Below are 13,764 nucleotides of genomic sequence, written 5' to 3' on the forward strand. Positions count from 1 at the left end.
CATCAATAATGGGCATGATTAACAATATTTTTTTGTTTCCACGAGAGTTTCAGAGCTTGATTCCTAAATAGCTCCAGGTATTGTTCATATATGCTCTTCACAGAGACACTACCATTAGCATGTTGTGAAGACTGCATTGTCCAAAGCTGTTCCTGCGATGGGTGTAATAATTTCTCAATAATTTTCCTCCCATGTGTTCTGCATCCACTGATGAGTCACCTTTTGGTGTTTTATGAGTGAGTCAGTGTTTCTCCGACACAAACTGACCACAAACTCCTGGTGCATTAAATCACAGTTTTATTTCTTTTCTTTTCCTTTTTTCCCCCTCTTAAGGCACTACCCATTAACATGAGCCACTCGCTTAAATCTTAAATGTTAACACAGTTACTGTTTGGATGAAGAATGTATTTCTTTCTTCTATTTTTCCTTCTCCAATGTGAGGTTATTTTGCCAGGGCATTTCCATAAATCCCAGCAATCACAGAAAAACTTAACACCTTATGTAAAAAAAAAAAAATAGTCAAAGAGGGCCCCCTAGTGGATCTTTGCAACATTACATTACATTGCATAAATTCACTAACATGGCATAGTTTGGACAGTAGTATCTCACTTGACATTCAGGTAACAAAGCCCATTATGATGATGTAAATTATCCTTTAGCTCTTTGTAAAAGACTTAACAATATTTCCTCCTATGTACAGCTGCATATATTACAAATTCTGATATTAAAAATAGCCTAACCTGTAATCCACAATAAAAGTAATAAAAAAGAAAACATGTAAAACAGTAATTTGCTTCCAGGCGTACCCAACTGAGGACCTGTATGAGATTTCTGGCATTCCAATATCAAACAGCATGTTACTTAAAAGTCTTCTGGAGGATCTGGTTCTTTTGCTCCATTATAGGAGTAGCTTGATATTAACTCCAGCTATACTGTTTAGGGAGGGTTTTTTTTGTTGTTTTTTTTACTTTCTCAATGTCAGAAAAAAATGTTCATTTTCTGAAATTTGCAGTCCAAGAGCTCGCATGGCACAGTGTCAGACAAGCAGCTTAGTCACAGTCTGTGTTGGGATTATTGCTTCATTCTCAAACTCTGCACTTCCTCCTGTAAGAAACAACAACAAAAAGAACCCTTTTAAACAACTGATTATACTGCGCTCGTGATCTTGGAACCACAACTGCTGCTTATTTTTTCACCCATTATGCAGCAGGCAGTAAGTAATAACACTCACAGAAGTCAAGACACTGACCTGCAATGCTAGTCTTTTGTTTCTTTCATCCCTCAGTTCTTCTTTCACTTCCTGCATGTCTCGCCTTATAAAAAGAGACAAAGAGAACAAAATGAGGAGGTTGGAGATGCTGGTAAGTCTAAATAGGTCAACAACACTGTGCAGTGCCAGTCAAGATAATAATACATTTAGAAAGTTACTTCTGTAGCTCTAACAGGAAAGACATTTATTTTAATAGTTTAATTTTATTGAACTATTATGGTAATATAGGTTTTTGCAGATATGCTAGGGTATTGGTGTGGGTGCAATTTATTTTAAAAAAAACAACAACACACAAACCTCAAAATCTGGTACTCAGATATGCAAATGTTTTAAAATGTTTGTTTTTGTAGATGCAGCTGTCTAAGTGAAAGTCTCTTTTTTGTCTCCCTTGGGAGAAATTGGGGTTACACTACACAAACCCATTGCAATCTTCCATACGCCACAAAAATAATGAATACATATAGGGATTGTTTAAAATGGGTAAATAAATAAATAAATAAAAACATTTATTCGCTAAAAAAACCCGCCTGTTTGATGATCCAAACTGCACAGGTTAATGACTAACTCGAGTTTTTACACACATACGTCTCAGCAATAAAGGACTTCTGTTATATTTTTACAAACTATCACTCGCTATACTTTCTGAAAACACACGGAGGTGTTAAACCTAAATCAGTTTAAGATTTCATTATAGTCAAGCTTGCAACTGCAGCCACAGCCATTCAGCAGTTTCATACTTGAAATCACCAGGTGTTATAGTCGGTGGTATGTTTGAGCTTGTGAGTCTGAGCTCAGAGCAGACAACACCTCAGATTTACAGACAGATCGCCACATGCCTTTGTAGGTCTACCATAGCAGCCAAGCAGGAAGCTGCTGGATCAAAATGTTTAGCTGCATCTATTAATAACTGTGTAGGCATTTACAGACCTATGCATGCATTATGCACACACTGAATACACATTCACAAATATCAGTTGCATTTAGAAAATCTTTTTATACGTTTAGAAAACTGATTACACAAACACGGCTTGAGATACAGTTACAGAAGTCTTCACACACATCCCATTAGGATTTGTGTATTTGCCTGTAATTAACATATACTGTCAAAGGTTTTACTGGTATAATGCAAAACGTTCAGCTACTGAGTGACTAGGGAACAACAGTAATTTGAGTTTCAAACTGATGGTTGGTGAGTTCAAAAGGCTTAGGAAGATCACTGATCAGGAAATGAAATGTCTACAGCTCTGCAGAGTGTGGCACATGTTTATCACTCAGGCTGCTATAACGTTTCAGATCAAGAGATACGAAAGAGCTGTTGAGTCAGGCTTTTTTTGTTTGGAAGGGAGGGGGGGTTTCCTATGATGGAACATGCACAGTTACATTCATTTGTATTTCTCTGCTAGGTTTGAATTACTCACTTCCTGTGTATGTTTGTGCTACAAGGCATCTTTCTTTTTTTATTTTAGAAGAGGGTTAGCTGAAATGTAATGAAGATCTTTTTTTACAAAATTGTCTTAATTTTGTAAAGTAACTTTAGGCCTGTCATAAACCTGTCATGTCTCAGGTTTCAAACATGGCTACAAAACAAGTGAGTTGTACTCACTCCTGTCGTTTCTCAAGCAGCTCCAAAGTCATCCTGAGCTCTTTGATCTCAGCCTGCAGACTTTCCACAGTTGGCTCGTCTTTAAAGGTCACAGTTTTGTTATCTACGAGAACTTTGGGTGGTGCTGGTCGAACTGGAGGTGGTGTCTTGGGTCGAAGATCGGGCTTTGGAGGGGTGGGCAGAAGATTTTCTGTTGTCTGAAATGATTTTAATTGTCAAAAATATTACTGCACATTTTCCTACATAGAACAACTTTTTGAACTCAAACTTATGTGATTTCATTCATATTTCACCCAGAACACAGAGTGTTACAAACCTTTTGCAAGCCAGCCAGTATCTCCGTTTCAAACTTTTTTGGTTCTGCATCTGTCTGGTCCGTGGCGCTCTAGCAGTACAAAGGAAGAACAGTCAAGTTTAAATGTCAATCATTGCTAATAGTCATTCTTCACAGCATGCCTTAGGATTTCTGGTTTTTCAGCTTTGCAGGATTAACAGCTAGGTGGGTTTTTTGGGCGGTCAAGTACAAGCTCGCTTTCTCTTTCTTCTAATTCTTTCATTTTTTCCAGATGAATTGTTATGACCAAGAAGTCATTACAAGTGTTCTTGGTCAGTGAGCAAGAGGGCTGTCCATAAAAACTGGTCACTTTTCTGTAAAATTGTCTTCTGACAGCGTCGGGAGAATCTGATTGGGACCATGTGTAGCATACATTAGGAGATGGTCCCTTTCAGAAACTCTCAATATGCAGAGCATGAACCAAAATACATGAATGGAATAACAGTTAGCTGCCCTAAAGTCACAACTGCACAAATCAGTGCAACCGGACACAGCATGGACTTTAAACCAGGGAGGTGGCAGAGTAAAGACTGTTTATTGTACTCTCAAATGATATCAGATATCGTTAGCATTCCCATGTACACCTCCATGGGGTACTGTCTATAAAGGTTCAGGGCTTCATGAGTGAAGATGGTCTCAAAACATAACAACAACACAAGTGTGAACTGCAGAGGCACAAAGTTAATAACATTATTATTATTATTAGTAGTAGTAGTATTATGGGCTTATGGTATATTATTGCTAAAAATGGTTCTAATCCCAACATGGACACAATATTTATAAGAATCACTAAAACTATTAAGGACTGTTTCAAACAACTGTGCTTTAACTGACTGCACAAAATTAAACAGAAAACTGATAAACCTTTGATTCATCTGCAGAAATATTGGTTAACACTGTATCAATACCCAGAAAAATACTTGATACCCAATACTATTTTTGATGCCACAGGAGCAAAAAAACCCCTCAAACCCCCAAAACAAGAATGAAGATTAGAACAAGAGCAACAATAATATCCATGTTCGGGTTGTTAAAATGGAAGCTTTTTTGACTTCTCAAAATTCCTCCAGGTGTTTATTCTTGTAGTCTTGTAAATGTCAACTGCTTCAGCTGCTGGTAAGGGGAGGGCCTGTGTGGACGCCTGCATGCAGGTACTGTGTAAAAGTTGTGTGTCGGCAGAAGGAAGCAAAGACGACGCTGTCCGCATCAATACTGTTGCAAATGAGTATCTTATCTGACAGTCGTTTTTAGTATTGAGAATGACTTGTTTTGACAACCCTATTCATGTGGGTATGCAGGTTATAATTTGAGTGTTTCTTGTGAAGCTCTTCACATCTGTGTTATACACACTGCCACACAGATCGATCGGTATTGGTCGCTAATGCGGACATACTTGTGCTGCTATGGGGAGTCCTGACGGTGGTCTCCTCTGTGGAGGTTTGGCTCTGTTTGCTGTGGGATGGCTCAGCTTTTCAGTCGGCAGTTCCAATCCATCAAACTCGTCAGTCTCCTTCTCCTCCGGTTGTTTCGGTGGAACAGTAGCCGCATCACCATTGGTTCTACAGAAAACAACAATATACCTTCGAATGAACACTTTTTTTAAAATTACAGACAAATAAAAAAAGAAATCTATTGATGTGAAGAAATACTGATGCAGAGGGTTGGAGAGTTTGTATGTGGTTTCTGGTTTCCTGAATAGAGTGGGCGCTGGTGCTAGTGCAGGTGCATGGCAAATGAAGTCTTGAAAAATCACTATAATATTCTCTGTATTCAGAGTTACTACTTAAGTTTTATAACATTTTAAATGCTGGTTATAACTGATGTGTTTGTTGAAAAATCAGCCTGGCTGTAAAAGCCTTGTGGGATAAGCTTAGATAAACATGAAGGAGGAGTCTTAAAAAAGCTGAAAAAGGCAAATTTGCACGGAAACGCTTTTCAAAAGCGTGTTCTTCTTCTCAAGACGGGCCTGTTTTTGTTTTCTCAATTTTGTGTGTGTAAGGCTGTTTGTGAGCGATTGCTCAGGAAACAGGAAATGGGCTGCTCTCGTCTGTCTCGGCCTGATCTGACTCATCCCACAATTTCCACTGAGCCACTAAATGTCAGGCATCCTGGCATTCTTCTTTAAGGAAACCATAGCAACTGGTGGTTGCAACCAAAAACCTTTAACATCTAAATGCTCCACTGTTGGTGCCAGACCAGAGAGGAGAAAGTGTTCCTGACATTTTCTGAGGGCCTATTTGCTTTAGAAAGGCTGCATATGAATAACTATTCTGGTCAGGTCTCCAGAAAGTGGTTTCACATGGAGTTACAAGTAGTGAGAAAGAACATCACAGACGCTTCTGTAAAACTCACTTTGGTAAAACCTTGTTCGGCTTGTCTTTGACTGGAGGTGGGCTCGGTTTGATGATGGGTGGAAGTTTAACTTTGGTTGGAGGATTGCTTCTTAGGTCTTTAGGCTCTGGTTTATCATCTGCAAAACAAAATCATCACATTAGTCCACAGCAGGATTTTTTTAAGATGAATTAGTACAAAAATAAAAGCATCTACCATCTCTACCTACTCGTCTTTGTTGTTGTTGGACCGACTTTCTCCATTGCTGATTCCTCTGTCTTTACTGCAAAAAAAAAAACCCATTAAATTAAATTTTACCGCTGATCACTAGTTGCATTTGTCACACAAATATAACAAGTCCTCATTTAAAATGCTCAAGGCACTTTATTTAGTATGGCCATAACAATGGCAGCACAGACAAAAGCAGTGATGTCCTACATTGTGCTTTTGTCAGGAAAAAAAGGTCTTATCAGACATTTGCAGTTTCGCTGAAAGTTCTCTTGATCAGCAGAGCATTTCCCAGATGTTTTTCTCTGTAGCAGAATGAGTGAATGAGCATGCTGTCGCTGTGCTGTGCAGGGCATGCATGCTGAGCAAACATGCCATTGTTTAAATAATACTGTATTTGCAAGTGTGGTTTCTCCTGATTTTGATTCTGATTATTCAGCCCTCAGTTCGTGATAAAAAGTGCATGACTGTTTTGCAAAGAACTATAAGACTGTCCAAAAAGCATTATGGTGTAGAAAAATGCTAATGGTGTTCAAACGTAAGGTTTACGAGTGGCGTGTTATGGAAAAGATATGCACGTAATTAGAGCAAATCAGGTAACAGCTAGATTTAGTAGCGATGCAGTTACAGTTCCCAGGTCTTAACTGGCACTCTGGGTCATCTCATATGAAACAAATACAGCCCGTAAGAGGACTTACCTTGGAGAGAGGTTAAATCATTAAAGTTATGTGACAGATCTCTGTTTGTCATGCAAGTGAAGTGATTACTCTCAAACAGATAAGATGAGCTGTGTGGTTACAGGCCTGCTGAATGAATGCAATCTAAGAAGTAAAACTGCTCCAATGCAAAGACCTCAAGAAATAGGACAAAAAAAATGTTGCTTTAGTCTTAACATCAAACTCAGACATCTATAACGGATCGGATGAAAACACAGGAAGCCTACCTTGAGTGTTATGCAACGCATTGTGCAACATTCCCCTCGTAAATAAACCATCCACAGAGCAGAAGAAGCTCAAGTGCTGCTTGTTGCTGGTAGTGGAAATCTGTGACAGAGCTCTCATCTGTCCCCCACCCCCTTGTTTCCTCCAAGACTCCTAAACTATGTCACATGACCAGTTTAACCATCCCCCATCTTACTACGGTCTGAGACTTCCTGTGAAAATCTTTCAAGTGATACTGTGTGGAAATGATGAGTACAATTTGGTACGAGGCTGCACTGTAATTCTCATAGTACTGGTGCCACTTCCTTTGGCCTTATTTTCACCTGCCTATTTAAGTTTCAGTGAGGGTGCATATTTTGAATCCTTTTAAAAAGCTGTCTGGGCAGACACTTTTGATGCTACAAAACAATTTCCACGAACCACATCCTGCTGTGTGATTCATAGATTAAATTTCTACCTCTTCGAAATTCAAAGGGTGCATTACTGGGCAGTCTCTTCAGAAAATATTAGATTTCAGACTAAACTAAAAAAGTTAAAAAGTCAATAACTGCTGTGATTGATCGCTAACGTTATCTTCTAAGGAAAAATCACCCCCCCCCCCCCCCCCCCCCAAAAAAAAAAAAAAAATCAGGATCCAGGTTGCCAGAATTTGCCGCTATTTTGCATTTCTTTGTGATGAGTTTTCCCTGCGTGGCCCCATTTGTGGGTTAGAGAGTTTATGCTGTGTGCTACAGGGCAGAGTGTTTAAATCTGTTTAACCTCCTTTACATGGTCACAAGATGAAAACGTTTCATATCTACTGTAAATGTTACTAGGGCGTCTGATAAATCGCTATGTGGAATGCATGTAATCTCAAGAAATGTTCAAATAGTTCCTCTGACTTCAGGGTATTTTTTTCCCGCTACGTCTTTATTTTCTCATAGATAATAATTAAAAAAAAAAAAAAACTTTTATATTTTATTGAATTATTATGTAACTGTGTAAATGTTGACCTGCCAAACCCATCACAGGCCAAACAGTCAGCACACTGCCAAGCAAAACACTGCTGCAGTCAGAAATTCCGACTTGGTCGTGAACCTCTAAATGTCAAGCTCCACATCATATTTTCAAAGAGCTTCAAGCACTGTGCTTCTTTATTTGATCAGGGAAACATTCATGCTGTTCTCTTACCTGAGAGTTTCTTGGAGTTGTTACGTGCAGGTGGTTGGCTTATGGTCCCCGTCTACAGGAGGAAAAAGAAATGAAAAAGTAAGTTTTCTGGTACTCCATGTGCCTTGTACTCTGCCCCATATTCTACACACTGTTTCCACAAATGGGAAATTTCAGTGAGTAACTCCAAAGCAGACGGTATTTAAAGACAGTACTGAGTCACTGAATACTGGTTGCAGACATGCTAAAATAGACATAATGTATTTTATTTTTAAAGGACATTTTAAAATGACAAAAAAGTATGCATAGCATCAATTACTCCGAAGCATGCCCATGGTTTCATTGCAGTGCAGTTAAACTCCAGTCCAACAGGGTTATGTTTGAGATTGTGTTTTTGTCCACTCACTTGCAAGCTGTTTATCGGTGAAATCACCATGACAAAGTTATCAGGAAAGAAGCCGCACCGGCCGTTTAGCTCTCCCTCCCACCAGCCTTCATCTGCTGTTTCCTTTAGATGGTGATTAAAGAGTCATTTGAGAGAGGTTAAAACAAGCTTCTGTCCTTAGGGATCTGAAATCTCTGAACCTAAGGTCATCAAAAAGTCAAGCAGATCACGACGTGTCAACACGAAGTAGCTATCTCGAATATTTTTTCCTTAGCATGTCTGGAGTGCCACATTTCTGTCCTTAAGCCTAGTCAGTCTTGAAAGTGACACAACTGGTTTCTCTGGAAGAACCATATGGTACATTTTAAGAAAGCAAATTATCCAGGAATTTATTAGTCTGTCATAAGTGTGACAGCATAGAACAGCTGATAAAAAAATAAAGAAGTGTGCTCAAACCTTGTTCAGTATCTTAACAACATCTCCTTTTTTCAGCTCCAGCTCATCCTCTGTTTTGGCCTTGTAGTCAAACATGACTTTGCAACACTCTATAGCTGAGGAGATACGGTGTTAAGAGATAACATGATTATTAACTTTGCAGAAACCGTCGTACGTGTGAGGAGGTTTCACTAGTGATGACTAATTCTATCCACCCTGAAACAACACTAAATCAAAGAACAGCAAAGATTACAAAAGACTGTAATACTTGAGGTAAGTTATAAACCTTTAACCCTGGAAGATCGCTCACTTTGATGTCTTTGTGAAGTAGTAAATCAAGGAATATTGCTGTTAAGTATTTTGGTTTGACCCCACCCATAAAGGTAAAAGTACAAGAATTTACCACTTGTCCTACTGACGTTGTATACTAGTCTAGCAGCTTTTAAAATGCTGTTCAGAAATAGAACCAGTGTCTCATGTGAGAAAGCTAGCATGTGATGTAAATGTATAAAACTCTGAACTTACATTTTTTTGCTTTGTTCCTAACACTTGCCCTCTGAGTTATCTGAATGGGAACAAAGACAGCATTAAGTAAAAGGAACACAGCTCATACATATTTAAGAAAAGTTTTTCCACTGTTACAAACCTCCTTATTGAACACAGCGTCAGTGAGTTTTGGTCTTGCCTTGCCCTCATTGTATTTTACATCTGTTCAGATGAAAAATGTTAAAAGTTATATATGAAAAATGAAACTATAAAAAACTCTGTTAATTGACTTTGCCACCAACCTTTGGGAGAAATGAAAATTTCTTTGACAAAGTTTGATGGAAATGCTCCTAGTTTGCCATTTTTCACCCCCATCCACCATCCATCTTCAATCTGTCATGCAAAGTAGGTCATGAGCCATCAAAATTCACAGGTTATTATATATTGTACAGAAAAACAAGTTCTACAATCTCTATTGTCATTGGTTGGTGCTATTAAACAAATTAATGAGAAAATTAAAATCTACTGAGAAGTCAAGGAGACTTGCTAACAGCCATAACCCAGAAAAATTAATATTATTTTACTGAAATCGGTACAATACTCTTAGATTTCTTGTAAATTGTGGATACAGTCAGCCATCAGACCCACAACCATCTTATCTGATTTAATTCATTTTTATTTGATTATATTATCTGTCTGTTCAGCACTTTGGCTGACACTTGATGTCTTTTAAATGTGCTATTTAAATAAAGATGACTTGACTACTACTCAACATCGCTTAAGCTAAAAATATGTAAAATTACAAGTAAATAGCTGCACTACCACCTTAGGTTTACATGAAATATCATCTTGTAGTGCATTCCAGACACTTGATCGGCCTGTTTAAGGTGTCTGACGAATGATCCTCAGAACTGCCAGGACTAGTCTGATCAGTTCACATGGGATTTCAGAAAACGTATGCTTGCTGTGAACTATGAGTTTAATTATAAATAAAAAGAAATCGATCAAATAAAGCCATATTCAAATCTTTGTTTATTTACCCAAAGAAGTTCAGGCTGAGCAAACACATCGACAACACCCTGATTTACATATCATCGCTATAGTGCAGGGTTCTGACTACAGGGCAGCTTCAGGAAGTGACAGGAAAATGCCTCACTTCTCAGCAGCTGCTATCAGGTATTCACTATCATGTCATCGCAGAGATTTCTTTTCACCAGCCACAACCTAGTTATTTTAAGCCCATAATCTACTGCTAACATTTGACTCACAGTTTGGTATTTAGAGGCCAGATATAAGTGTGAAAACCATAAGGGTGATAAGAACTGTACCTCCCTGACGATCTCTATAGTCTCGCCAGCAACCAGCTCCATTTCGTCTTCATTCACGGGACTGTAGGGAAACAGTACCTCACATTTTCTTGTCGGTTTCTTCTTTGCTAAAAAAAGAAAGAATTGTCAGACAAAGTAAAGTTCATAACGTTCTTCTAATGAAAAAAAAATGGAGCTCTTTAACAGTGTCTTTGGGCTAGAAAGCATTGTTATCAAGTTTCAACAGGAAAGTGCTAAGATTGCATAGCTTGGAGCAATTATTCACGTTCTGAGCATGTCTGTTCCCACAAAGTCCAATTTTTTTTCTCTGAATTAGATATACTTTGCATTGCAAGGATGTGGTAAATGTCAAGAGCAACCTGTTTTGAATATTATTGTAATAAGTATTTTTACTGTATTGCTGTGATGGCTCGTTTTGTACCAAGAGTCTTTTTTTTTAGCAGGAACTTTACTTAGAGTAGTTTTAAATGACGCTGCATTACCAGCGTGGTTAATTTGGATCTTTTGCACACAATTGGACTATTCTAAGTTAGTGATCGCAGTGTTTTAGAAATTCCTTTTATTTTACAACAAAGCAGTTGCTCATATTTTAATTGTAATGTGCATCCTTCTCTAACCCAACTGGTCGCGGCAGATGGCCGCCCCTCCCTGAGCCTGGTTCTGCCGGAAGTTTCTTCCTGTTAAAGGGGAGTTTTTCCTTCCCACTGTTGACAAAGTGCTTGCTCATAGAGGGTCATATGGTTGTTGGGTTTTTTGTCTGTATGTATTATTGTACGATCTGCCTTGCAATATAAAGCACCTTGAGGCAACTGTTGATGCTGTACAGCTGAATTAATATTGAAGTGAATATTGCATTTATTCATTAGTTTTCTATCATTTTTTTTTTCCTTTTTTGGAAAGCAAAGTCATTTCATAATTGCGTTGGGTTTCAATTTTAAATCATCTTTAAAAACTGCTTTAAATGCTTTCTGATTAAAGCGTCTGCCACTCCTGTCCTGCTTTTTAATTTAAGGTTATGACGCTAAAGAACAGAAAGTGCTGATAATTCAAACTCTGCATTTTACTTGTTCTAATGCTTCGTGGTTCCATCTTGCTCTCTCCTCTCAAATAGACTGGGACCTCCTGTTAAAACCAAGTAAGTCATATTTTAAACATGTTGCACGCAATGTAGATGAACACAAATATATCCATAGCAAATAGTACAGTACTGTGGACAGTAAAGCCTTGGCAGACCTGGACAAAGTTGGCAGGAAAGATGCCTTTCTTCCCTCTCAGCTCCCCATGCAGCCATCCTTCCTCACTGGCCTTGGTGACATTTTTGACCACATCCCCCTCCTTCACTGTGAGCTCGTCGTCGGAGTTGCTCTCAAAGTCGATTAGCACCAGCACCTCTACAGCGCATCCGTAAATGGGGCAGATAATTAGATTCTTTGCACAAAGGCTGGTGTAACTTGTCTCACAAGTGATGTGTCCTGATATCTTAAAAAACCAAGACAAACCCCTAAGCAGTGGAGGCTAGAAACAAATATGAGCTTGAATGTGGATTATTACAGTTAAAATGCTTAGTTTTCATTTATCACAGAGAAGTGAAACAACTATTCGTGTTGTCACTATTTTCCTGAATATAAAGAGAACTTTAGAGATTCTTAAAAGAACTGAAAGTGTGGCATTGTTATCTTGGATGTATGTAAAAACAGGTTTTCTCTAATTGTTTAGCAAACACAAATCTCGTAGATACAGTCTGTGCAAGAGCTAGAACGTACACACTCTAGTATCTGTAGAGTAAGGTTTCGTATTTTTGCATGCCTGTACATGTCAGGTACAATACATAAATTCTTGGAGGAGCATTTCAAGCAGATACAAATCCATTAACTTTTGTCAGCACTTTGCAGCTTTTCTTTACCACTGCCACGAATTCCCAGCAAAAAGGCAACTGTTAGTCAAAATACTCAGACATGACGTTGGTTTATTAAGAAAAAACTGATAATGCTGACTCACCCATAGTTGTCCTACATTCGATCTCCCTTTGATTTGAATATGTAATCCCTCTACGAAGCAGCAAACAAACTCTTTGAGTAGAAGGAGAACTGAAAGAGTGTGGCTGTGTGTGTAACGCTGCTCGATATGGCAACGAAGGACCTTCTTCCTACTTGTCAAACATTAACATTGAGCAACTTTTCCTGCGGCTAGTCATGCTAAATCAACAGCAAAAAGTAGGAGTGGGTCAGTCAAGAGAGAGAGAAGGAGGAGAGAGAAAATAAGGCAGAAGAACAGGTAAGACAGGTTTCTAGTGAAAGAGTAACTCTGATAAGTGAGACTTATGAGAATGACAGCATAATTAATGTGCAGCAAGCAAAACATTTGCCTATGTAAGTTAGACTTTATGAGCCACACAAGTGCATTTTACTTCCAGTCAGCTGTACTGTCATTTGTACTGCCCCACCCAATAATCTCAGGCTTTCCCAGAAGTTGAACCAACTCAACTAAACCATAACCGTAAATGTGTTTGTAGTAATAATTTTGTAGTAATAATAACGTTTTTACCCCATAATGTTAAGTGGCAGGAGATTTACAGCAAACAAGGGTTACAGCCAAAATATACTGTGATTGCTTTTTATATAATGTAAGTTAGTTGCATTAACAATGACCCTTATCTTTTCCTTTAACTCAGTTAATAGGTCACTGGCTTTAGTCAACAGACAAGATGAGCTCCATTACTTCCTTAGTTTCCATTTTGAATGTTGCCAAACAAGTCAAGTTATCATTATTTCCAACTTTTAAGATTTCACTTAGACCAGTTACAATAGGGAGTATGAGATGCACACTATCCAAATGTTTAGGGAACGTTTTGGACGAATATCCCACTCTAGCCAAGCCTGGGAGGTATCTGATCGGTCACTATTTAGCAGTGTGACAAGGAGCTCCAATATGCAACCAAATAATACAAAAACACCATGAGCAATAGAAAGAAACTGGGCAGATGGAGTTAGGCTTTGTTTGTAAAGAATGTTGTATTAACCTAATCATTGAATGACAAATATCCAGAGTATTTAAAACATCCTTACTTTATATTTAGTGCCTTAATATTTTTTATTTCACTGTAGTGGTGAAAAATGAATCAATTAGTACAAACTGACAATTTTTACTTGGTGAATCCAGTCACTTTTGACTTCAACCTGCTCTGATACAGTGATTGGTTGATAGGTGTTTGGTTGAATGGGATGTGCACAGGCACACTGTAGCTTTAGGCTGGGTTGTTTATTCAACTCCCAGT

At 38.3% G+C, this 13,764-nt stretch overlaps 1 protein-coding gene across 1 annotated transcript; it reads right to left on the bottom strand.

The window, feature by feature from the left end:
- Positions 1–280: 280 nt before the first annotated feature.
- On the bottom strand, positions 281–12,697 carry sh3d21 (SH3 domain containing 21). Its single transcript, XM_012919039.4, has 17 exons — positions 12,489–12,697; positions 11,724–11,881; positions 11,555–11,612; positions 10,491–10,597; positions 9,465–9,555; positions 9,323–9,384; positions 9,202–9,241; positions 8,698–8,792; positions 8,263–8,364; positions 7,878–7,929; positions 5,768–5,821; positions 5,560–5,677; positions 4,601–4,766; positions 3,190–3,258; positions 2,874–3,070; positions 1,250–1,313; positions 281–1,104 (listed from the first exon to the last, which is right to left on the bottom strand). The coding sequence occupies exons 1-17, from the start codon at positions 12,490–12,492 to the stop codon at positions 1,072–1,074; spliced, it is 1,470 nt and encodes a 489-aa protein (XP_012774493.3). The 5' UTR covers positions 12,493–12,697; the 3' UTR covers positions 281–1,071.
- Between the last annotated feature and the right edge of the window lie 1,067 nt (positions 12,698–13,764).

This window comes from Maylandia zebra, linkage group LG11 (assembly GCF_041146795.1).
Source record: "Maylandia zebra isolate NMK-2024a linkage group LG11, Mzebra_GT3a, whole genome shotgun sequence".
In the NCBI taxonomy this organism is placed as follows: domain Eukaryota; kingdom Metazoa; phylum Chordata; class Actinopteri; order Cichliformes; family Cichlidae; genus Maylandia; species Maylandia zebra.